The sequence below is a fragment of the Prenolepis imparis genome, unplaced genomic scaffold (genome assembly GCF_030444845.1).
Source record: "Prenolepis imparis isolate NDT839.2.m4 unplaced genomic scaffold, iyPreImpa1.0 SCAF_2, whole genome shotgun sequence".
Lineage (NCBI taxonomy): Eukaryota > Metazoa > Arthropoda > Insecta > Hymenoptera > Formicidae > Prenolepis > Prenolepis imparis.
This window is the reverse complement of record NW_028141160.1, coordinates 12,335,759-12,359,467: the sequence shown is the minus strand read 5'-3', so window position 1 is coordinate 12,359,467 and position 23,709 is coordinate 12,335,759. Positions and strand designations below refer to the sequence as shown.

Below are 23,709 nucleotides of genomic sequence, written 5' to 3'. Positions count from 1 at the left end.
TGCACGATTAATACACTCACCAGTCTTAGTCTCTCTTCCTGTGTAATTTCTCCGCTTTTGTGACAGCTATCTGATGGCATTAGCAAACCCGCGATAATTCATACGTGCCTCTCCGCGAGATCGCAAATCATTTTTCATCTCTGTCATCAGTCGAATGGAATCTACTTGTGTATTCATACGACACAATCGACAAACACATTACGAACGTTTAAATCTGCTTACATTATGAAAACATCGTTACTTCATCGTATTAAAAGAACTAAATTTTATAAATCATTTTGCGAGTCTTCCTCATTTATTTCTTTCTCTCCTTATTTGTGTAGCATTTAAACTTTTGATGGTTAATGTGTTTATCCAAAAATCATATAATAAAAGCTAAATAGCTAACATATTAAAATAAACGAAACAGCACACAAGTTTTTATTTTGTTACGCGCATATTTTATTCAACATACATATGTATATGTGTACACACACTCATATATGTATACCATATATGTATGAATAAAATCAAGCGATATATCGATTAATTTGCTAGTGATATCTAGTCTCTCTCTCCTCTTTTCTATCGTCTTAGGCTCTTTAGGTTCTCTTCGAATTAAAACAAATGTTTTATTCATCACGCGGACTAGCGAGAGACAAACATTAAACTCGTACAATCGCATGCAAAATCGAAGAAAGCCATACACGAGTAGTAAACTCACGTATTGCTCGGACACATTACTTCACAGGTCCTGCTAATAAATCTACATTGGTGAGATCGGCTTTCAAATTAAAAGCGCGCGGCTCGGGAACACATAAGAGGGACGATTGAACTTGAGGGGGTTATATTCCAAGAAATTTTCGTTAACATATACGCGCTCTCGCTACTCGTTCTCGTTTGCATTCATCGGCGCTGCGCGATATAGTACAGGCGCGAAAGTGCTTACTTCTCTCCTTCGTCGCGGCGATTGCCGGACACTGCGGCTTGTCGAAAAAGGAAGGCATTGAGAGGAGCGAAGGGAAAGACGATGTGTGAACGATGCAGAAGAAGAGAAAGAGGAGATGGGAGAGATGTTTACGTTGGACTAAGGGAGGCCTCGTTACACGTTCCCTTGGTCCGGACTTATATGCAACGAGATAATATCGGTTCAGTATATACGCGAGAAAATATGGTTGCTTACTGGTTGCCGTGTACCGTGAAATTAACAAAATGTGCTTAAAGGCATGTGACGTGAATTAGAATCGCGATTTTCTCTCTTTCATGAGACTATATAAGAATCAAGATATCAATGTATTTTCAATAATATAATTATCCCTTGTTACAATTAATGTAATTATTAATACTATATAAACTGATAAGCATTTGAATAAGATCGAGTTGCGTGTTGCAATTTCGTGCGTTATTTTTTATTTTTAGAGGGAATAAAGCCTAGTACAGCATAGTTCGCTTTGCATAATGCCACGATGCAATTAATGTCCGGCAATTTATACGCGCACCGTCGCGCGTTTTATTAAATCGATTCATATTCCGACATAAAGTATTAAGATTAACTGCTCTGAAACACGAGATTCTTTGCACAATAGAAGGCAAATTTTAAAATTAGATAAAAGTATTCAAATCTTATAAAAATAAATTTATATTTTCTCTAATTATTTATATACACAGATTAAAGATTATATTTATGAATTATATAAAATTGTATTGTAGAACTTTGTCAGATATGTTAAAAATTTTAAATAATTTTTATTTATATTTCTTTTTATATTTCTTTCTATTCAGTCAAACTATTTATCAAAAGAATCTTTAAGATCAAATAATCTTTTTCTTTCTTTATATCAACATATATTAATTAGACATATATAATAATTAATAATTTATGATTAAAATTGTGTATTATGTGTACATCTACCGAGCAACCGCAACGTCTGATTAATGTCTTATATTACTACTGAAAAAAAAATTAATTAAAGCTCTACATGATATATATGATTCTTATTATTATTATTAGGAAATATATCATTCTTAAATAACAATTATTATTATCCGGTATTGTCTGATCTCTCTCATCTCTTTAAAATTTTAAAAAAAAATTTAATTTGATATTTTTCCAAATATCATTATTTTCCACTTATGTCGCGATAAAGATGATCTAATATTAAATACAAAAATCAGTTAATCAAGAGATTGGATTTAATAACAAAGTACTGCATTCTTTTGTGAAACATACAAAATTATTTATGAAAATTTAAAGCGTCTTTGAAAATGTTTGATTTTCTTATAAGACTTATAAATTCAATTTGAACATTTTTCGATTTTAACATTTATAATTGCGTATTCGAAAATTTCATAGATATTTGAACTGTTTTTTTTATTAATTCGGCATATTTCACTAAAAATATTTCTTAAGAACACGATAATCGTTTTTGCTCTTATTTAATTAATTCTTTCACTGGCCCTCCCAGTGTGAAATATTTTACCCTCGTCGAACGTTAACGAATCGCGCAAATCTCCGAGTGCGAAATATACAAGTTGTTGCTCGCTGTTGGAGTCACGCCGAATCGTGCGGCCTACGTCGACACGAGACAGAAGAGACCGAAAGATACTCGCAAGCTCGTATAAAGCTCGCTCTCTCTTCTCTGTTTTCTTTGGTTCCGCAGTCTTCCCGCCTCCCTCGTTGTCTTTCCTCGTCGACAAGCACGAGTCTGCATCACGTGGAGAGTAAGAGGCGCGATCTCGTAATTATTACGTCGTGAAGGATGGGAAGTGACGCGATGATTACTGCCGTTGCCAACCTCTTTGAAACCCCCAACGCGTTATTCTCTCGCCTCTCAGCTTCATTTTCTTTATTTACTGTCAGATTCGACTCGTGCGCCATACTTTGCAATTTGGTGACAATGACATTGCTTGTCATGATTTGTTTTTCACAAGTGACACGTATAGTTACGAAATAATATAATGAAGAAATTTTCGTCAGGTATAGAATGGCTCATATAACAGTAATAGTAATTAAGATTTAATTAGTATGATATAATAACTAACGGATTTCATTCGACATTAATAAATGGTTATACATATATATCCGCTAATCATAAGGAATATCTATGATACTCGGATTGAATTTGCAACACATTAAGCTGTCTTATTACCACCGGGAACAAAGACGAATGATCAAAGAGGATAGAATACGAAGATTAGATTCGAATCTAATATAACTTTGGCTTTCAACCGGAAATATATGTTACCTTTATCTAACACAAAATGTATAACATAAGATGAGATAAGTGTAGCGAATCATGTAACACTATAAAAGTGCTGTCATAGTCCTGACAGGGTCAATTATCCCTACCATCGACCGCCGCCATTCTCGACGTTAATTGTCGAGCGTTATAACGTGGCACGACATGCCAGCAGCAGGCGCCACAATAAAAAGAGAAGCAGACGGAGTGCGTCCTCCTTGCACGGTAGGATGCGTCCAGCCGCCATTTTGGTGGCGGTGCAACAGAGGGGTAATAACTGTAGGAATTCATGGTAATGGCGATAATGCGTGCCCAGACGATGGGACCCGCGGGGCTGAAGGACGAAAGAGACGAGGCCTCTGAAGAGGCCCACCGGAGAGAAGAAGTGGGGAGACCCCGCGTGTCATGGTGCAGAAACTTACGTACGCCTTCACGTACGTTTCGTGCGTACGTGCGAACACCGATCTCGAAGGGGAGAACCATGGGAGCGGGACCGGCCTGTTTCTGATTGGTCGGAGTACGTACACCGGATGTTGGAGGTCGGTTCTACGTTGGGGGAAATTATTCGAATTATCCCTTACAGTTTACACGGTACTGATAGGAAAGTAAAGAGGTGCGATACATTTTTTAAAAATTGACAATTGTCAAAACATATTGCAATTTGGGATTTTATTTTTTAATTTAGGGAAAATTTAAGAGAAAAAGAAAAAACTTATTGTTGTAATGTACTTGCATCAATATTTATACATTTCATTGTGTCGCGTTTAATTTTCTTTATTTTGAGACTAAATTTAATAAAAATTGTTAAAAAATTTATAAAAAAGAGCTGGATATGTTTAGCATTTTTATTTCCATAAAATATGATGCAAATTCTTTCAACAAAACAGATTTCTACAAGCTTTGAAAATCTGCCTAAGCTAAATTAATCCTTTTATTATATTTCTCTTTTATCTACCTTATTAATTAATGTAGATATGATGGGCAGATGGTATGGTACAGATGAGAGCTGAGTGAAAAGAGATAAGGGATGGAAAAGCACGATGCATGCAGCAGTCTTGTACATGATTCGTAATTTTAATATTCATCTCTCAACATGATTATCTCTGTATTTAATATATGATAGTATTATTATGTACCGTTATTCTCAACATTTAATTATAAGAGAAGAACCAATATTACCGCTATGTAGATATTCGTATTAAATATATATTTATGCCCGTAATTAAGTCTATCGCGAATGAAAAATGAGGCAAAAAGCGCGGCACGTATGTGTGCGTCACATGTCCGCATTATTTATCATTACGCTTAATGAACGTGCTTAAGACGATCACATCGTGCGCTCTTAATAGCGATTTCTTTTATGATCGCGTCATCATCTTGTGTTCAACCCTTGATTTGGAGCAATTCGGAGTAATGAAAATCCACGTATAATGCTTCCTGCATATGGCAGGTAGAGTGAGAAATAAAGATCTCCGTAATAATCTCGTAACAAGCCAAGTCGTTATGTCTTCTTACGAATTCTACCACAGCTGTCAGGTGATCAATATTTATTGCTCTAATAAAAGACTAATGCCATCTTTGAGTCTTTATATTTTTTTGTAAAATTATAATGCAATAATATATGAAATAATAAATTACTGTACGTGTCACAATTAAGATAGAATCTGGGTAAGCACTTGATTTGGAAGAATTCTTATAGAGAAGGAATAGGAATTTCTCACAGCATCGTTACAATGAATTTCGTTATGTTAACGTTCAAAAAGGGATCCATCCGAATCCTAAAGCACGCACTAGACGGGAAAAGCTGTTTAACGAATAAACACGTTGCAAATAAGAGTCGAGTGTGTATATGAAGAATAACCTGGTCTCGGTGTGGACAGATGCATGGCTCGCTTGAAACGACCACTCGTCATCTTTCGAGAACTTCTAGTTGAAGTGATGACAAGAAAAACTGACAGACTATAGTAAATGACGAACGTCGTATTACTTGACTAATGAAGCAAAAATATTTTAATAATACTTCCACTCGTGCCCGATGAAAATTTCTTAAATCGCGTTTAAATAATTTAATATATGAGGAGGAGATTAATTAACATATTTTAATAAAATATCATCCAATTAAAAAGTTAACAATATATAAAACAGAATATTGATGAGAAATTAAACGTTATTTTTTTAATATCGATTTTTACTAATGTTTTTTTGAATATCAGAAATTTGATTTTGTTGCTAAAAGAATTTCTCGTTGGTGTATTATCTTCATAAATTTTTAAATCTTAATTGAATAATGCATTACACAGTATTTACTTTTAAAGAAATAAATTTTGTTTTATATATGTTCTTCATTTATATTATGCTTTTTATAAAAGCGTAGTTTATATATAGGGCATTTTTAGCTTTTAACTATTATATGTATAGCTAAAGTAACTAATGGATCGTGTGTGAATGGAGATCAAAGCAATGTAATTCTAGTACTGTGAGAAATGTAAGACTTACCAAGGGTACCGTCTAGGGAAAAGGAATGCCTATCGTTTCTCCATGCCCAGGAACACAAGTCGCAGGTGGTGAGTCCATCGGTGGCTATGCTCTCTTCGGGTAAATAAGGTGGTCTAGGGGGCGGCGGTATAAAACTGCCAATAACAGCCCATAAGGAATCGACGTCGTTGCCGACACCGGTATAATATAGCAATTCTTCTTCGGCGACACCGGCGAACCAATCCATGTCATTTATCGTAGGATAGACCGTGTTCGTACTTGTCGTAGTCGTGCTTGTGACCTGAAAACAAGACAGTTAACATAAATTTACATGATATAAACTCTAATTATTTTTTATAATTAATTCTATAAAAATGAATTACTGCACATAATCTGCTATATATTACGATCGGTATTTTACTGTTTGAGTTCAGAAACGAATGTGAAAGTGTCTATTTTTATCGTGCCATAAATAGTTTATTTTAATTTTATTTCGGGAATGCCATGCAAAAGTATTATTACGTCGCACTAACAATAAGTTGAATATTTTTTTTTATATACTCGACATGTATTTTTTTTTTTTTTAGAAAGATTTTTTTATGTATTTTTTATATTGTTTATTTTGCATATCTTGAAAGTTTAATCGAACTTAATTTTAGACTTAATCTATCAAATTTAATTTTGTTAAACCTTTTATTACTACGACAAATGCAAATTTATTTAGTAAGGTACGATTTCAATTTTTACGCACACACAATATATCTTCTAGTCCTGAATAAACATGGCTAATGGAACTCTCATCGTACCCTTGCACGAAGTTGTGAAAAAAAAATTGAACATATCCAGTCTGTCGCCACTGGTACATGTTTCAGGAAATGGCAGGGCAAACAGAAGTTAAAATCAAAAAGAGTGAGAAACACAGTCGGCGCATCTCTGAGCATTTTTCTTCCATGAAACAGTGGAGAACACCGGATGAAGTTGGTCTTCACAAAGAGACATCCGATGTTCTCCTAACTCTTATGACAAACATTGAGAATTGTACGGGCGGTAGCAAATAAACGCGCCTTTCTTTTTTCTCACTTTCTTGGTTCACCTGAATCTGTATCTTGCACACGAATTTAATAGAAGACAATGCTAAACAACGATCGTAAATATTTACGAATAAATCATCTAATAAACATATCCTTGAAAATATCCTTGTTTATCATAAAATAGCGCGGAGATAATAATAATTTTGCATTAATATAGGAATTTATTAATTTTTTAAATTTTAATATAAATAAATTAATAAATATAATACAATAAAAATAAGATAAGAATATGAAACTATACGATAAAAATAAGATAATTTTAATGTAATATACTAAATACGAAAATCTTACACTACGTAATAAATTTATTGATTTGAATAATCCGATAAAATCTTCACGAAAAAAAAAAAAACATAATGTTCGAGATAAACGTGATTGCACGCGATTAGCATGAGCAAGAAAACCAAAGGGCATTGACCGTATATAGCGCTATATATTTTTCAGTGAATAACTTAAGAAGCACGTATCCACAAGCACTTTAAGTTCGCATAGCTCGTCAAATGGTGATTATCTCGAAGAACGATGATTCTCTGATGCGAAGTTCCGTGTCGTAAGGCGGAGTTTAGCGAAGAATCGATAGACAGCGGATGATTATTCGTATCGCTGGTGATTATGAAACTATTCACGCAAGACATAAACGAATCTCTCCGTGTCGATGTTCTTTGACGCACACGCGCGCAATAGTTAATTATTGACGTAAAGAAGTAGGTATTCGTAAAGAAATATGGATATGCATTGTTTCTTTTTCTTTTCTTGTTTGATTGGGATATTAACGTTGCACCGGATGTAGTTGTTTGAGAATCAAGAGATATCTTCCAATGCTGCATGCAGCATTATACTTAATGACTTCATCTCTTCGTTGCTATAGGAGGGCGTTCTGGCGTTTTTCATGTGAAATGCATATTAATCTAGGATGTAGTCATATATTTAAGCGAAATGATGTATTGGCGATTGTAGTATTCGAGATAAATGTAGTTCATTAATGATGGAACGGAAATCATGATGCCTTTAATTGGCTGATATATATGCTATCAATAACTTCTTTAATAAATATATAGTAACATTATAAATTAAAAAATTAAACTATAGTACTATATATATATTATAAAGCTAAAAATTGCAATGCCAAAATTAGATCAAAATTAAACGTATCACGAATAATATATAAAAACTATAAATTTATTTACAAAATACAACAACGCTATTAGACGACACTGAAAGTGTCGAACGCGGCTCAATATTCGTGTTCGGACATCATTCCTTAGGGTTAAGAAGATTGAGGAGCATAGAAATAATGCCGCGCGAAGCGTTCCTCTCCATTGAATTCCATCAGTCTCGAATCTGGTCGAACGATCGAATGAAATAACTGCTCCGCAGAGAGATTCATTCGAGCGCGCCCACGGTGGTTCTTCGTGTCTGAGACACTCGCGTTCTCCGGTAGAAGTTTCAAATCGGGTTGCATATCATCGACGAGATCGAGAGTCACTGTGTTTATTCTCCTCTCGGTTCTTTGTCGTGGCTTTTCCACAGCGGTGAGGTGGTCGCGGTGAAGATTCGACTGCAGGTACGATGCGTCCTTGTATCCTTTATAGAGAGGTGGGGTACTTTTGTGCTACACGAAGGAGGCTCGTGGTCGGGATTATGGATAGGACCGGGGAGAAGCGATCAGGCCCTCCGCATAGCACACAATGGCACGCATTGATCGGCTTAATTACCGTGATATCGGCGTAATTAAAGCCCCGTTGTGTTAGGGGCCCTTTCTACGAAGACGTCGAAGAAACCGGTGACGTGACTCCCGGCGTCGGGATTCGCGCATTTCCTACGCCTATCTCCTCCCGATTGCTTCGTACGATTCTCTCGTCAAAACCCTTCTGTCACTTCTCTGCGTTCCTCGGCAACGCTTTGTTAATAAGCCATTATCCGACCGGCGACGCACCTTCGGCAAGGCGCATAATTCAATGACGCGGAGCTTTTAATAAACGCGATTCGCTGCATCCAACTGTGGAAAAATTATGAACGCAATCTCATCCGGCGTGTGCAAGGTCATCCAGGTGGAGTCGATTTTTTCCACCAAATAAATACATTCGTTATATTGCGATTTAATATCGATGAAAGAAAACAGGGAACTATGCTCGCGCCAAGATAAACGAAAACAACTTTGCTGCTTTTTCTCCGTGTCTGCTTCCTCTCTTCTGATTCCGTCTTATTAATACAAGTTTCGAAAAATCTGTATCTCAAGTTTTATCTCATATTTATCATTAAAATTTTCCATAATTCTCTATTCTAATTTTACATATATACATATATATATATACATATACATATATATATTATATATATATACATTATAGAGTTGTCTAACTTATTTTTTTTTTATAAATGTCGAAACGATATTAATGAATTAAATATAATGTATGTATATGATATTTTTGATCACCCGAAATATTTAATGATGACATCTTGAGACAATCGAGAATCACCAAACTGTCATACGCGATTACCCTTTTCCCGTTTTTAACGCTTTTATAACGAAATAAATTTTTTGTGTGCTTTAGAATTATCTACGCGCGTTCGCAATATTTGGATCCAAGGAAATCAGAAATTCAGCCCATTGTGTTTACCACCGCCTTAGCTTGTGACCACTTCAGACAAAGTAAGTGACAACGAAAATAGTTTAGATATGTTTGCATGATATAATAATATTTACATTTATCGTTGTCGATCGATTCGTTATCGCAACACAATAATACTTCCTGTACGTGACATGGTTATACAATCCCATAATAAACATCCAAGCGCTCGTAGTCAATTAAACGTTTAAAATATGGGATTGTTTGATTGATTTGTGGGTCATCAGTATTGGCCTAACAAGAACCAATTCAAAGTGTTATCACCTCGAGCCATTGCTTTTTGATTTCATCATCTGTACTCGTTATATTCCAAGATAACGTCTCGTTATAATTACGAGGCGTTTACGAGCGAAAGGAATGATGGTTTATACTTGTTAATCATAACATTTCCTTCAACGGTTCTGTCGTTTTTAGACAGGCTGATATATACATTCAATCGTTAAAAGAAACGCGGAAAGCATTCCTATATATATATATATATATAAAGCTTTGCATTTTAATCGCGAATTTATGCGTATTTTAGATATAAAAATATTCTTCTTTTTTAGTATATACATATTTAAATTACACATAAATTATAATTAAATAGAAATGAATATGCTCGAATTATTTGATTTTCTTACGACAAATTATTCATTTTATTAGAATATCACTTAGTAATACAAAAGTTAATATAAAAAGAAAAATTATATAAAAAATATTTATGAATGAAGTCATTCATATCATCAATGAAATTAATTTAAACGTAGCTAGTGTTATTTAAATATTAAAAAATATTGCTCACGATGATTGAAACGTAACTTTCGCACGATAGAAATATAAGAAACGCCATTTGTTATCCGGATTCAAAGTGCCGACACTCAGAATGCGACTAAAATTATAGGGTCTCCCTTAAAATTTCCATAGTAAAATAGGTCTAAGATTCTTTTTACGTTTCGGTTGCGATTCACACCATTGTCCCTACGATTTCTTTCACGGCCCCCGATGCCAACATTCTCCGTCTCTCCATCCGATTGTTTTAAAATATATTTTAGAATTCGCACTACGGAATTCGCGCCCTGTTTCTATCGAGCCGACGCCGCCGCCTTCCGACGTGTTTCGTCGGACCACGCATTTGCAATTCTGACACATTTGGCGGCGAGGATATAACACACACATTCGCAGTCGAATTTGCCTTCTTTAAGATACAGAATAACACAAAGGAACCAGAGTCTTTCGCAAGCGATGTGGCGGGACGTTGGAATAGCAAACATGATTCCCGAAAAGATTCTTCTGGTTTCCATCTCGCGTCGCGTCTTCGTTTTCAATTCCGTTCTCTTCGTCGTCCTCGCTGACATCGTCTCGCGATCTTCGTGGTTCCGTGAATTTTCGGTGCTCCTTGGCGCAAGGCCGGGAGATGCGTTTTACCTATCTTTCTTCTTCCACTCTCTCCCTCTCTCTCTCCCGCCAAGTTTGAGGGGTCGTTAAGGATGGGTTCGAGGGCCAGAGCCGTATATAACGGATAATTGACAGCCATGCCGGGGCCGCCGTTTGCTTTGCATGGACATTGAATCCGCGCGGCAACGGATGGACGGGATATACGGCCGAAAGGAAGATGAGAGGCCACGAAATTCGACCGATTCGACCGGCCGAACGAAACCGCGAAAGAGCACGAGACGTGACATGCGGTCAGGGGGGAGAAATGGAGAAGTAAATGTATGCTCGCGCTCGGCAGACTCGTAAATTCTTCAATCTCCGATTCGGAAAAACACACACACGAACGCAACACGGTGCTCTTCTCCCACAAGATGAACAACCTCATTTCGGCTTAATTGCAACCCGATGCAACGGTACTTTGCGCATCTCGCTGTGTCTTGTCGAAAAAAAGTAAAAATATAAAATTAGGAAATTTAAGATAATAAAATGTGACTTCAGATTTTATTCTACAAAATATAAAAATTTTAAATGTTGAGTTTGCAATGATAATTAATATAATTGTATTTACATCATTAAAATTTGTTTATAATTTTTTAATTATGAGTTTATACTTTTAGTATCAAAAACAATAGTTTTTTGTCTACAAAGTGCATTAGTATATCCGATATAGATTTTGTTTGATTAAATTATGTGTATATAAAATCTCCATCTCTTAAATATTATATAATATTTGCATATTTTACTAACAATAAATCATTAAGGCGCTTTAATAATGCTAACAGATAAGAGTTACCAGTTTGAATTATTTCTAAATCGTGCATAAAAAGACGTAGATAACAATATAAAACAAGAGTAATAGACTGTGAAATTGATTTATACGTAATATATGACAATTTTGCGAACTATTTTTATTTATGCATTGTTACTGTTATCTGTGGTTAGAACGAACTATAAAAGACTGCCTATAAAACGCCACTCAATAACTGAAAGGATAATTTGAACGAACGGACACAAATGCAACGAGATTATAAAGGTTCGCGGTTGCGTATATGAAGTCTCGCATGCTCGAGCGTCGTAATTCGAAAATGTACAGTTACGAGAGTTGCAAGTGGAGCATTCGTAATATCCGTGAAAGTATGAGGTCTCATTTAAATTACGTCGCAAATTACCATCTCTCCCGCTGTTTCTCGCCGCGACCTCACGCGTGCCGCAAACGCACACAACTCCCTCGCGCATTAAGAGAGCTAATGAACTTCTCAGGGTACATCTCAGCCGGTTGTACATTTTTCTTCGATACGTTCCACGTCGTTACATGGACGACAGGGATGATGATTTTCACACCCGAGCGACTTTTTATCGAATTATGACATGTAGGAGTACTCACGCGCATACTTACGCACGCGCGAGAAATATTAACACTCGTGATTACATCGAGATATCAGGGACTTTTGATATTTATCCTCGTGCCAGTAAAATACGATTTGCGAAGGCTCTTCAATCAAACGACTTTATTATATGTCTGCGTCATGTGCTATATATATTTTCTCGTAATTATTCACGACATGCTAATGCAAGACATATATACTACGTATAAATATTCAGAAATTTTATAATGCATTTAGTATACACACATATAATTTTAATATTTTTTATATATAAATGCACAATTTTTTTTTTCTATTAATTATCTAATCCTATAAATAATTAAATAGTTTGCGATATTTTTACAAATATATTTTGCATTGAAATTTTATTTTCTCGATCGTTATTATCTTATAAGCTTAGATTTTGATTTTTAATTTCACTACTAGATCACGTCGAAATCTATTTTGTCTTCTCGTTTTCTTTGAAAGAAGGTTGAAGCAAACAGACAAAATTGACTTGTCAAAAGACACCTTAATCCTTCCTAAGAACTGAGTGATCGATCTAAAACAGGCAACAGGATGTATGGGTTCTCTTGACTTCTCACAGGAACGTACCTGCGGTTTTCCGAACCTGTTTCTTTTCGTTTGTGCTTCTCACCTTTCCTCTTCTCATCGCAGCAACTCGCGTTAAAACCTTGTTGTCCCATTCGGCTTGTGTTGGAGAAGAGATAAAATCCGGTGGCGGATTAGCCCCGGTAATGGCATCGATGCAGAACCAGTCAGTGGACCAGCCTGATGTCATAATATTATGGTACGTGCTGATGTTAGTGACGTGTTATATGACGCTAGGATTTTCTTTTTATCGGTGAACAACGTTAGTGTAGCTAAAATCCGACGTGTCCAATAGCAAATCTCTTTGAATCACCTCTACCTTCGTCACTTGAGATGGACTAATTTTTAAAGTTTATCGTTGAAGCAGTAACAAGACGACCGTTACTCGAAAATAGAAAAAATATCAGTCGATTCTATAGCATAAGAGCAATAGTCTCAAATGTAGAAAAAATTATACCGCATGTCATCTCTAGATCCGGAAGAGTATTATCTCTCCCTTTCTTCCTCCCCCAATTAAATTTATTTTTTTGGAGAGCGAGCACAGAATTTGCCGATAATGAGTTAATGTGAAATGGAGATCGTTTATCTTCGTTCTCGCATCAAATTCTCTTGCGTGCACCGAACTTTTGACGAACGTTCTATTATTTTCGTTCATCTGTCGAGGCCGATTGTGGAAAGAAAAAAAAAGCGAGAAAAGAAAACAGTGACGTTGAACTAAACGAAGAGGACTAAATATATATCTCCTTCGTTTATATATATATATATATATATATATATATATATATATATATAATATATGGCACATAGAGAGTAGACACCGGCGACTACTTTGTCCGTTTCTGTACGCGTTGAATCATCCGGTCGGTTTCCTTTCACGAGTCGATGGCAGCCGTTCCCGCATCAAGGCCTGTGGTCTTCTTCGAGCAAGCATAATGACTCAATCCACGATCCACCTTGCCCCCACCCTCTTGTCGACCACGAGGAAAGATATTTTGCTCTCTCTCTCTCTCTTTTTCTTTTCCCCGATTTCTTCTTCTCTTGTATGCCTGCCTTTCTCTCTTCATCTTGCGAAGATTATACGTCTGCTCGTCTCTGGCGACCCCCGAAGCCAAAAGATCTGTGGTTTTTCTCGTGACCGTCTGCTTTACACAGTTTCCTTTGCCGCTGTATTCTTTAACCTCTTTCCAACTCCTCTTTATCTTTGTCTTCTTGTTCTTCTTCATCGTCTTCTTCTTCTTCTTCTTCTTTGTGACCGAGTCTTGCAAAGAGTCGTGCAAAGAGAAATCGACTTCAGCGGCGCTAACTCATGCGCTGGCGTGACGCCGTGCTGTTGGACGAATCCTCCTATGATTATACTCTATGATCCTGAAATTTGCTATGACGATAAGCTAGGACGACAGGGTGCGGACGTCTTCGAATGATTAGGTCGAGCAAAGTAGACGCGTAAGATCAGTGGCTGATTGGCTACTGGCTATATTATCTCAGGCGAGTGAACCGCTAAAAATTACCGGTTGTTTGAATTAAGATCTGCGACTATTTACGGTGGAATATTTCACAATTATAGCAGCTATTTTGTGCCAAGATGTGTGTTATCGGGCTAAAGAACAGGCCGTGGGCAAATATCTAATTCATCGCAAAGTAAGATTGTAATGAACAAATAAATTCTGAGATATTCTATAATTTTTCTAGAAAACGATAGAATTCTGCGATACTTTGTAACAAATTGATTTATATACAAACACTTTTATTGAAATGTAGGATGTACCGAGTCTGTGAATTTGGCACAAAATTAATAAAATTGTGTTCTGCATGTTTGATTATTTTTGTAGTGCTTGATGAAAGAGATAGGAAGCATTTAGATAAAATAGAGTACGTGCAAGTTTCTGTTTGAAAAATATATTATATTATTTTTTTTATATTAGTAGTAATATTATCTTCTGTATCTTATAACATTTTTGACGTTTCACGAACGACAGACTAAAAACACATAGATAGAATAAAGAAATCCTGATTGAAAAATATATTTTATTAATTTTAAGTAAAATTGTGTTTTAGTAAAATTGTGTTCTGCATGATTAATTATTTTTGTAGTGTTTGATGAAAGACAGAAAACGCGTAAATAAAATTCATTTTTTCAATTTTTAATTTTTAATATAAGGAATGCAGAACTTTTTAAATTTTTATCTGTACAACTATGAAAAGTGTTATTAGAACTCCTGAGACCGGTTTTTCAATAATAGTTTAAATTTAGATCGAAGTTTAAACTATTATTGAAAAACCGGCTCTTAGTATTTTTTGAAATTCGTAGAATATCGTGCCAAATTCATGGACATATCGTATTCATCGCGTAATTTTAATTTCCTTTACGATATCTATCGCGATTGGAGAAGATAGGGTAGAATATACACGTGCATGCGTACTGAGAGACATGTTGTATATCATGCGGAGGTTAAGGTCGACAGTACATCCTTAGCAGCTGCAATCCAACGATCTGCGTCGAGACATCCGAGTAACGATTACCATACGAAGACGCAATCGTACTCGAGATGCGTCTGCGAGATTGCTACCGAGTTGCGAATAATTGCAGCTCTGAATAGAAAAAAAGTCACGTGTGTTCAGACTTATTTAATAGCAATATATATTTCGGTAATGTTCAGACGTCAGATATATAATTGCGAAATTAGGAATATTAGTTAACATATCTATATTAAATTATCTCGAATGATGACAAACAATTCGCTTCAAGCAAGAGAAGTTCTAATGCATAGAAATATATGACGCGTTATTTTTCTTATATTCTATAATCATTTTTAATATAAACACATTTAAAGTTATTCTCTATTCGTATACTTGATTATCATAATTTTTTTTTAATTGTGCATATACATATATGTATACGTCTGTTTTTTTTTACTTTCTTACCCTTCAAATAATTTAATATTTGTCGTGTGAAAATGCATTCAAATGCATTTCAATGGTACAATGGCCATTTAATTGAGCATAGGATATTGAAACGCCGCAGATAAACACCATCTCCTGCAGATGATTGGTTCTCTATCATCGTCGAAAATTGTGGTGTTTCGACGTTGACAGTGAGCTGATCCAGTAAGGGATGACTTTGCACTCTTGCGTCAAAGAATGCAGTTCAGAAATAAATCAAACGTCAATTTTTAAGGATTGCACGCAAAAATGGCGATGTGTTTCGTACTATATGTTCTATTGGAGTTAATAGTAGAATTTTTTACACTATGTGTACGCTTCAGAATTTGTCATGTAATTTTATCTATTATTATCTTTATCTTTTCATCAATTTGTTTTCTTTACAAGAATATCAAATATGTGAAATATATATATACAATACGTATTTATATATCACATAAAAATATATTTTTAATTATTATTTTGTACATAAGAATTTATTATATTATATAATATTAATTTATTATGTTGTATCTACATAAGAATATTATGAAGTCACATTTCCTGCAACTGCACGCGCGTTGCAATGATTCAAAGTTGCAGTGTCGGCTCAAGAGCGAGCCGATGCAGAAGAGCGCTTAAAGACATCTTTATCCCGTTCGGTGCGCGATAAGAATGGTTCAGGTTATTATTATGATTTCAATGCCGCGGACTACCGATGCAAATCGAGATCGTGCAACGCTCTCTCGCGCCTATCGGCACCACTGATCGGCACGGTGATTGATTCTTCGGTATTCATGCGGATCGACGTGGCGCGCCATATCATCGTCGTCATCGTGAAACTGCTGTCGTTCTGGTAAAGAGAGAGAGAGAGAGAGAGAGAGAGAGAGAGAAAGAAAAAAAAGGGAGAGAACAGGAAGGGGACGAGAGAGAAATGACACATGCTTCGAAGAGAGATATGCCTTCGTATAGGTACACGGGCGTCGCCTAGTTTCGGGCAGTTTCCAGTTTCCGGCGAAACGCGATCGGCGGCCACGACCGGTTCAAAGCTATCGAAATGCTACTACCGGTCCCAGTTGTGGCCGATAGTTTCAAAGTCCGTCCCTCTCGACGGTAAAGTTAGCCGAGCGAAACGTCATTTTTCAAGCGGCCGAGTTTCTCTTCTGAGGATCGCCGACCGTCCATTTCTGTTCTTCGCATTGCTCCGGCTAAACGGAGAAATTGATTCATGAAATATGGCATCAATACGCGCGGAACATTTAGCACCGTGTTTGCGATCTTAATCAAGAGTTGCGCAACTCTTGGTCCGCGCAGGTTCGCGAACAATAAATAATAACTTCGGTCGTGACTGCTATTACTTTCGCTATTCTCAATTGATTCTTAATGTGTGTTCTTTTCAAGCTGCTAAAGAAAACATGACGGTTGTTTTTTTATTCTTAAATAACTCATTCAATTGATAATTATCTAAAGATTGTATTCCATAAAGTATTCAAAAAATTTTTTACCAGTAATAATGTTTATATATTATTAACTTGATTATTTTTCTAATAATTATAAGTAAGATTCTAATAAACACATTTTTTATTTATCTTATTTTTTTTTAATAATTAAAGAGTTTATTAAATAGAACAGAGGAGAAAGATTGCACACAGAACTTTTTAATTGCTGAAGATAATTAATATTGCATGTTAAAAATTGTTAATTGATCCAATCGAACAAGTGCTATTGTCTTATATTATTAATTGAAGAAGGACTTTAATACTGCATTTAATGAGCGTACATATTCGTTTGTCTCAGAATACGAATAAATCGTTTACAAGCCGTCATTTATTCCACCGCGAGGGCTGACTGGCGAACGCGAGCGTTATATGAACTCTCTCAGACGAATTTTTATAAACTCACTCGCATCGGCCATATCTCCACGCGATCGTCGTTAAAGTCCCCTCGAGCGCCGCGCGCGCATACATGCGCGCATATGAGAGCTTTCAGGATCCGGTTTTCCGGCGCTCGGCTCCGGCGTACCACCTTCTCGCGTAGCCTGTTTCGTGCGACGACGTCGGTGCCGGCCTTAATAATGTCTCCGACGCGAAACCGTAACTTTGTGCGACGGGTACAGGGATAAGGGCTGTGGTATCGGGTCTCTCGGTATGCATGCGGCCGCCGCGCGCAAGGTAGGAGCAGCGGGAAGATCGAGCCGCGAAACGAGAGGAAGAGGAACCTGTTATTTTGGCGGGCATGAAGCCGAGGCGAGATTACACGCTGTCACATACCGTTCGTCGCACGGCTCTTTTCGGCCTCGCGGATCCTCGCCGACCGGAGAGTCAGGGGCCTCAGGCCCTCTGTTTTAAAAAGAGCCGGAACGCGCGAGAGCGTGAGCTCGCGCAGAGCCGAACATCCCAGCGCAGACGTCTTATTCGCGCGATTATTATTGTCCGTTGATTTGCGTTTCTGCTCGGCTCATTGCGCGGTTTGCTGTTGATGGCTAAATGCCGCGGAACTTCCGCGTCTCGAAAGTTTGCGAATAACGCACGCACGATTTAAATACATATTTATTGTAATGCTACATATTTTAACAAATTGCAGACTTCAATTTTTTTAAAACTTTAAACTGAAAATAATTCTTTAATCTCCTCTAAGGGCCAGTTTCATCAACGTCGGTTAACTTTAACCTCCGGTTAAACTATATCTTTTCTTTTCAGATACGTTCTTAAAACGAGACAAAGGTATAGTTTAACCGGAGGTTAAAGTTAACCGACATTGATGAAACTGGCCATAAGAATAGTTAATTGTATAATTAAGGTACTCTCGTGCTTTATACGCGAGGGACTGTACTGCATCTATTTTTCTTGCATCTCTATCTTAAAGGCTGACATTGTGAAAGATACTATTTTTTATATATACTATAACACGTACACTATTTGCGAAAAATTATTATTCAATGGATTATTCATGAACTTTCTAAGCAATTTTTTTCTATTGAAACTAATTAATTAAATACACTTAGCCGTTTCGCACACCATATTTTATTAATTTAATTATATAATAATCACCTCAAGACAAGCAATAATTGTTTGGATTGCTATTTTCTCTCTGATGCATCCGGACGCGAACACCTGGCGCCTTATCCGCTACGTTTAATCCGCGTGATTATCATCACTGATCGGTTGGCATTTGATCGCATATCATATGAGTATCTCTCTGCCGGCTGGCAATTCACATCCTGAAACCTGATAGACAGGCAGTATTCAAAGAATTGAATGCGGAAGATGCAAGAATAATTCGCGATTTAGATGACTATCGACAGATCCGCTGATCGATTAACACGAGGTGAAAATGACGTGAAAGCAAGCAAGTATTTTCATGATTAAAGAGAGATACAGAAATAACTTAAACACTTTTCTATATCATTTATATCATTGCTTTCAAAATATTATTAAACCACGATGCTCGATTTTGTTGAAATAAAAATCATATTTATTCACACACAGTGATGCATTAGAGAGAAATAACTGCAAAAATTATCGCGTTTGTTAAACGATGCCAGGATAAGAATAAAGACGAAATCGATAAAATTATATGTGAGAAAAGTATAAAGTATAACACGTGCGTAGATACACTGAACGAAATGCATATTTTTCACGCTCCGTTTCTCTTGGCGGAGATTACAGCAAAATCATGCCTTTCCCGCTTCCTGTCTCACTTTGCCGAGGATACGGCTCTCTTTGTAGTACTTCGCCATTCACTTATTTCAAATCTTACGATCAGTAATCACGGCTCGTTATTCATGATCGGTATTCATTGAAATATCCAGTGGATGGATGGAGAGGTGTTGAGTCAATTTGCGTAAAGATATGCTACTTGCATTGTTATTATGGAAATTACATCCACCGTGTTTTACAAGAATCTTAATTTTCATTGATAGTCATTTCTTAATTATACAGTTATTGTAGCATGATTTAATTCTTTTCCCTCATATTTTCCCGCTTTACATGATAGGATATTATTTTATATGTATGAGGATATCATGTCACTGTTACTGATTTACGAAACATTATAACGATCATTATTTTCACGAACGTATTGGTGGCTATCATGATATTTCATATCCAAATAAATGAATAGCTATGGCTGAGAATAGACAAACTAAACTTATCCGGTTTCGAATGTCTCATATGTATTATTTCCTTCTTCGTATAAGTACTTTCGTGTTTGATCAAGATTAGAACGGTCATCAAACCCCCACGTTCCATAGAATAATTTTTCCTCCGCTTAATAAGGCGCTGTCTCTCTATAAACCTGTCTGAAAAATGATTACATTAACAAAGACACGTTTCTCTGGATCTAAACTTTACTTTTCAAGTACTGTCGTCAATGAAACAAATTTATTTTTATAAACAATAGTTGATGATAAATATTAAGGTATTTTTGCACTCCATGTAAATGCACTCCTTCAATTAATTTATTTCAATCAATCAATTTTTTTTAAATATAAATCTTGTACTAGTTTTAGATATAAATGATCTTCAGTTATAATAGTTAAGAGAATTTTTTTAAAAATATTTTTACGAAGTTGTGCTATTCACTCAAGAGTCATTTTATATCAGAGGCTTAATTTTATACCGATATTAAAATATGCATAATTATCCCGCGAGTATATTCGTATCAACACAATATTTTCTAAACATCGCGAAGAGATTCAGGCGGATATGTCCGGTATCTTTCGGATGTAAAATCTAGTTGTTCCTGGCGGGAGAGATGATGGCAAAGCATGAGTCTCTGAACGAAGAGTGGGCGAGCGAGGAAAAAAGAGAAAGAGCAAGAGACCTCGGAGAAGAGAGAAATGCCAGCTCATAAATAGATGAGCTGTCGGAGCGCCGGGATTACGTATGACGGGACACGGGATCGGCGGCGGCGAGATGATATCTAGTGCGGGTAGAGGTCCATGCGGTGATAAATCTGTGAGCCTCTGTCAGGTGGAGGCGCGGGAGTTCGACTATGCCGAACTCGGGGCTGTCTCGAAACTTCCAGTCGTGCGTCCTTTTGTCTCGTCGCGCTCTCGGAGTTGAAGGAAATCGATCAAACTCTTACGAATTTCGCTACCGTAGAACGCACTGTAGATGTGCAAGTCGGTCTTATATATTTTGCGTGAGATAATCGTCCCGGAATGGCCGATTAATAACCGATAACACTACTGCTGGACTCATACAGATATGCATACACAAATGTGTTATAATTACGATATAGCATTAATAATTTTTAGGTTTTTTCAAATACAAATTCAATATTGATTAAGAAATTACCATTTTAAGAAAGACAAGATTATTTTATTTAAAATATATAAATTATGTATAACTGTATTTTCTTCCCGCTTTTAATTTTTTCTATATATAATATTGCATTTTCATTTTCTATAATTGCTTCAGAATTCTATTTGTACCTTATTCTCAAAAATAAGTTTTCATTCTGTTTTACATATTTCAAATGTTATGTTGTTTATTTTTTCTATGTTGTATATTTATTCTATTTCATTTTCTTCGTTTTTCTTTCGATATATCTTCTCAACTATTTGTCACTTCGTTTTTCGAATATGCTTCGCAATTATTTATTTTCGAGTTCAATTTCTTCGTTGAAAGGATGCTCGCATTTTTTCCTTTTCTTTGTATTGCTGCTCCATACGGCGAAAGTCGGGAGGCGTCTTCGACGGCTGATCCAAAGGGATCGGACATTTGTCAAGGAAAGAACGGACAATATAAGAAGCCCTGCTGTAACATTGAGATTCTCATAATCCCCCAAAGAGAAGGCCGGCGTTGCACGAGGAAAGACACGATGTTTTAATCCATAAACACGTCGTTCTCGGCCGACGACGACGAGGACGACGACACAACGACGATGATCGAGGCTCGTTGGCATTTTAACCAATGGTAATCTCTCGCTTTCGGCTTTACGCACACTTCGGTCGGCTGCCAACAACCCCATAAACGTCGTAGATATTCCATAACGCGTACAGCAGGGTGATCTTATTCGTCGCGGCCGCCATCGAAATTTTGAAACGAAGATTTAACCCGAATTCATTAAAGTTGAAAGAGAGAAAAAAGAGAGAGAAGCGCAAGCTTAAACGAGCTCTCGAAATTAATGGAAGGATTAAGAGGCGCGCTTTTCGTGGTAGCCTGGCAAATGGACGGCAGTGCGACTGATTCACGAGTGTTTGCTGATATAAATCCATTTTAATTAATCATAAATTAAGTCCGGCGATAATTACCGTCGGGTGAAATGCGAGAACGATTATCTGAATGCATTTCCGCGCAAACGCAGCTGCTACAACTCAAATGCAATCGCATGATTACGTTATAACACACGTTTCTTCATCTGTGTCGCGTGATCGTATCTCGTCTGCGCGTTGAGATGGAATAATATTCAAGTTGGCGAGATTGAAGTGGATTAAGGCGATCTAGGTAGGGTGACAGGTGTTCGAACGGCAATTACCAGCGATCTCTTGGGAAAAAAAGAAATAATACAGTTGCGTAAAAGTGTTAGGAAAAACATGTTGTGCAAGGCTCGACGATCCTTACTCGTTTACGCAAAACGACATTTGGGCATCTAATTAATACTCCCATTGCGGCTTTGACAATCTATCTGCCTTTCATGTCTTCATGCCTGATCTCGTAGGGAGATAATACGATCGATTTATGAGAATTAAGAGAGCCGCGCAATAATAAGAGTTGTGTTAAAAATTCGTTTAGCAGCATTGCACAATGCACATAATTCACGTATTTGGAAAGCGATTGTGCTATAATAATTATATGAAATTAATTTCGAAAGTATACTCATCTCGCACACTGTTTCGGAGCAAAGCGTGTGCCTTTGCTTATACTGTTAGGTTCGATTTCAGATAAAATTCGCATAAAAGAAAACGACTCACGCAAAAACTCACCCACCATCGATTCTATCAGCGGGTCGGCTCGTGTGTGCCCGATCCATGGTAAAGCAAACACACGTATCGTCTACCAGAGTGTACTGGCGCATCGCAGGAAGAAAGGAAGAAGATTGGTGGTACTCGCAGCCTGGCGGGGTATAAAGGTTAATGAGCGCACAGGCGCAACCTATTATTTCAGCCCGTTGGGTTTCTACTTCCCTCTCACTTGCGCGTTAACAATCTTCCTTTTCCCTCCTGACTGCGAATCTTCGCTTCGTCCTTGTTCATCCTCTCGACTGGACACGGTTGCCGGTCTCCCTCTCGCCAAAATCGGACCGCCAGCGGCACGAGGAGGGAAAAAGATGAAGAAAGCAGGGAAGAGGTCGTACAAAGAGGATAGAAGGAGTGCGAAGTGCAGGTAGTGTGAGAAAGACACCGCACGAGAGAAGAGAGGGCGGGAGCGGAAAGGTTCTCAAGAGAAGGGAGAAGTGGCAGACCTTGAGCTGCCACAAAGTTCTGGACGTCTTCATCCTGCCTCAAGCTGTGCTCGAAGAGAGAAGTCTGCGAGAGATGCCCGCTCGACTGCGTGCACGGGCACGAACGGAGGTTTCACGAAATCCTTTAAATTCGTACGTAACTCGGGCCCGCTGCGTTCGAAGGACGCCGGCTTCGATCGGCGGTGGGCCTCGTCGACTGCCGGCGGCATTGCCGAAAAATTCGAGAAATCGAATTCCCTTTCGGCACGATCTTGAGGTTCTCACGTAAATCTTACCGCGAAAACTCGTTCCCGAGAAATATTTTTAACGAATATGATTTTTTTCATTTTATCGTTTAAATGCATTAGTAAATGATGATTGATCACTGCTGATTTCATATATGTTTGATACTTTCCTTTTATTAACAAATCTAAAAAACAAATCTATACTTTTCATATAAAATTTTTTTACGATACACAAAAATATTAATTTATATATAACAAATTAAAATAAAATACGAATAATATTCTTTTTCGTAGCAAAGAATATTATTAAATTTAATATATTTCCTAACTGATTTTCTGATTATTCACAT

At 36.9% G+C, this 23,709-nt stretch overlaps 2 protein-coding genes across 3 annotated transcripts in view; one reads left to right on the top strand and one right to left on the bottom strand.

The window, feature by feature from the left end:
• Positions 1-23,709, top strand: part of LOC145945963 (uncharacterized) — a 150,443-nt gene that overhangs the window by 34,633 nt on the left and 92,101 nt on the right. The window contains exon 8 of the mRNA XM_083055283.1: positions 9,340-9,437. Within this exon, the coding sequence (XP_082911409.1) occupies positions 9,340-9,437 (98 nt within the window). The remainder of the gene's footprint in view (positions 1-9,339; positions 9,438-23,709) is intronic.
• The window catches only part of LOC145945925 (uncharacterized), a 67,863-nt gene that overhangs the window by 23,655 nt on the left and 20,499 nt on the right, over positions 1-23,709 (bottom strand). For both annotated transcript variants that reach the window (XM_083055204.1, XM_083055214.1), the window contains exon 2: positions 5,715-5,994. In XM_083055204.1, the coding sequence (XP_082911330.1) occupies positions 5,715-5,994 (280 nt within the window). The remainder of the gene's footprint in view (positions 1-5,714; positions 5,995-23,709) is intronic.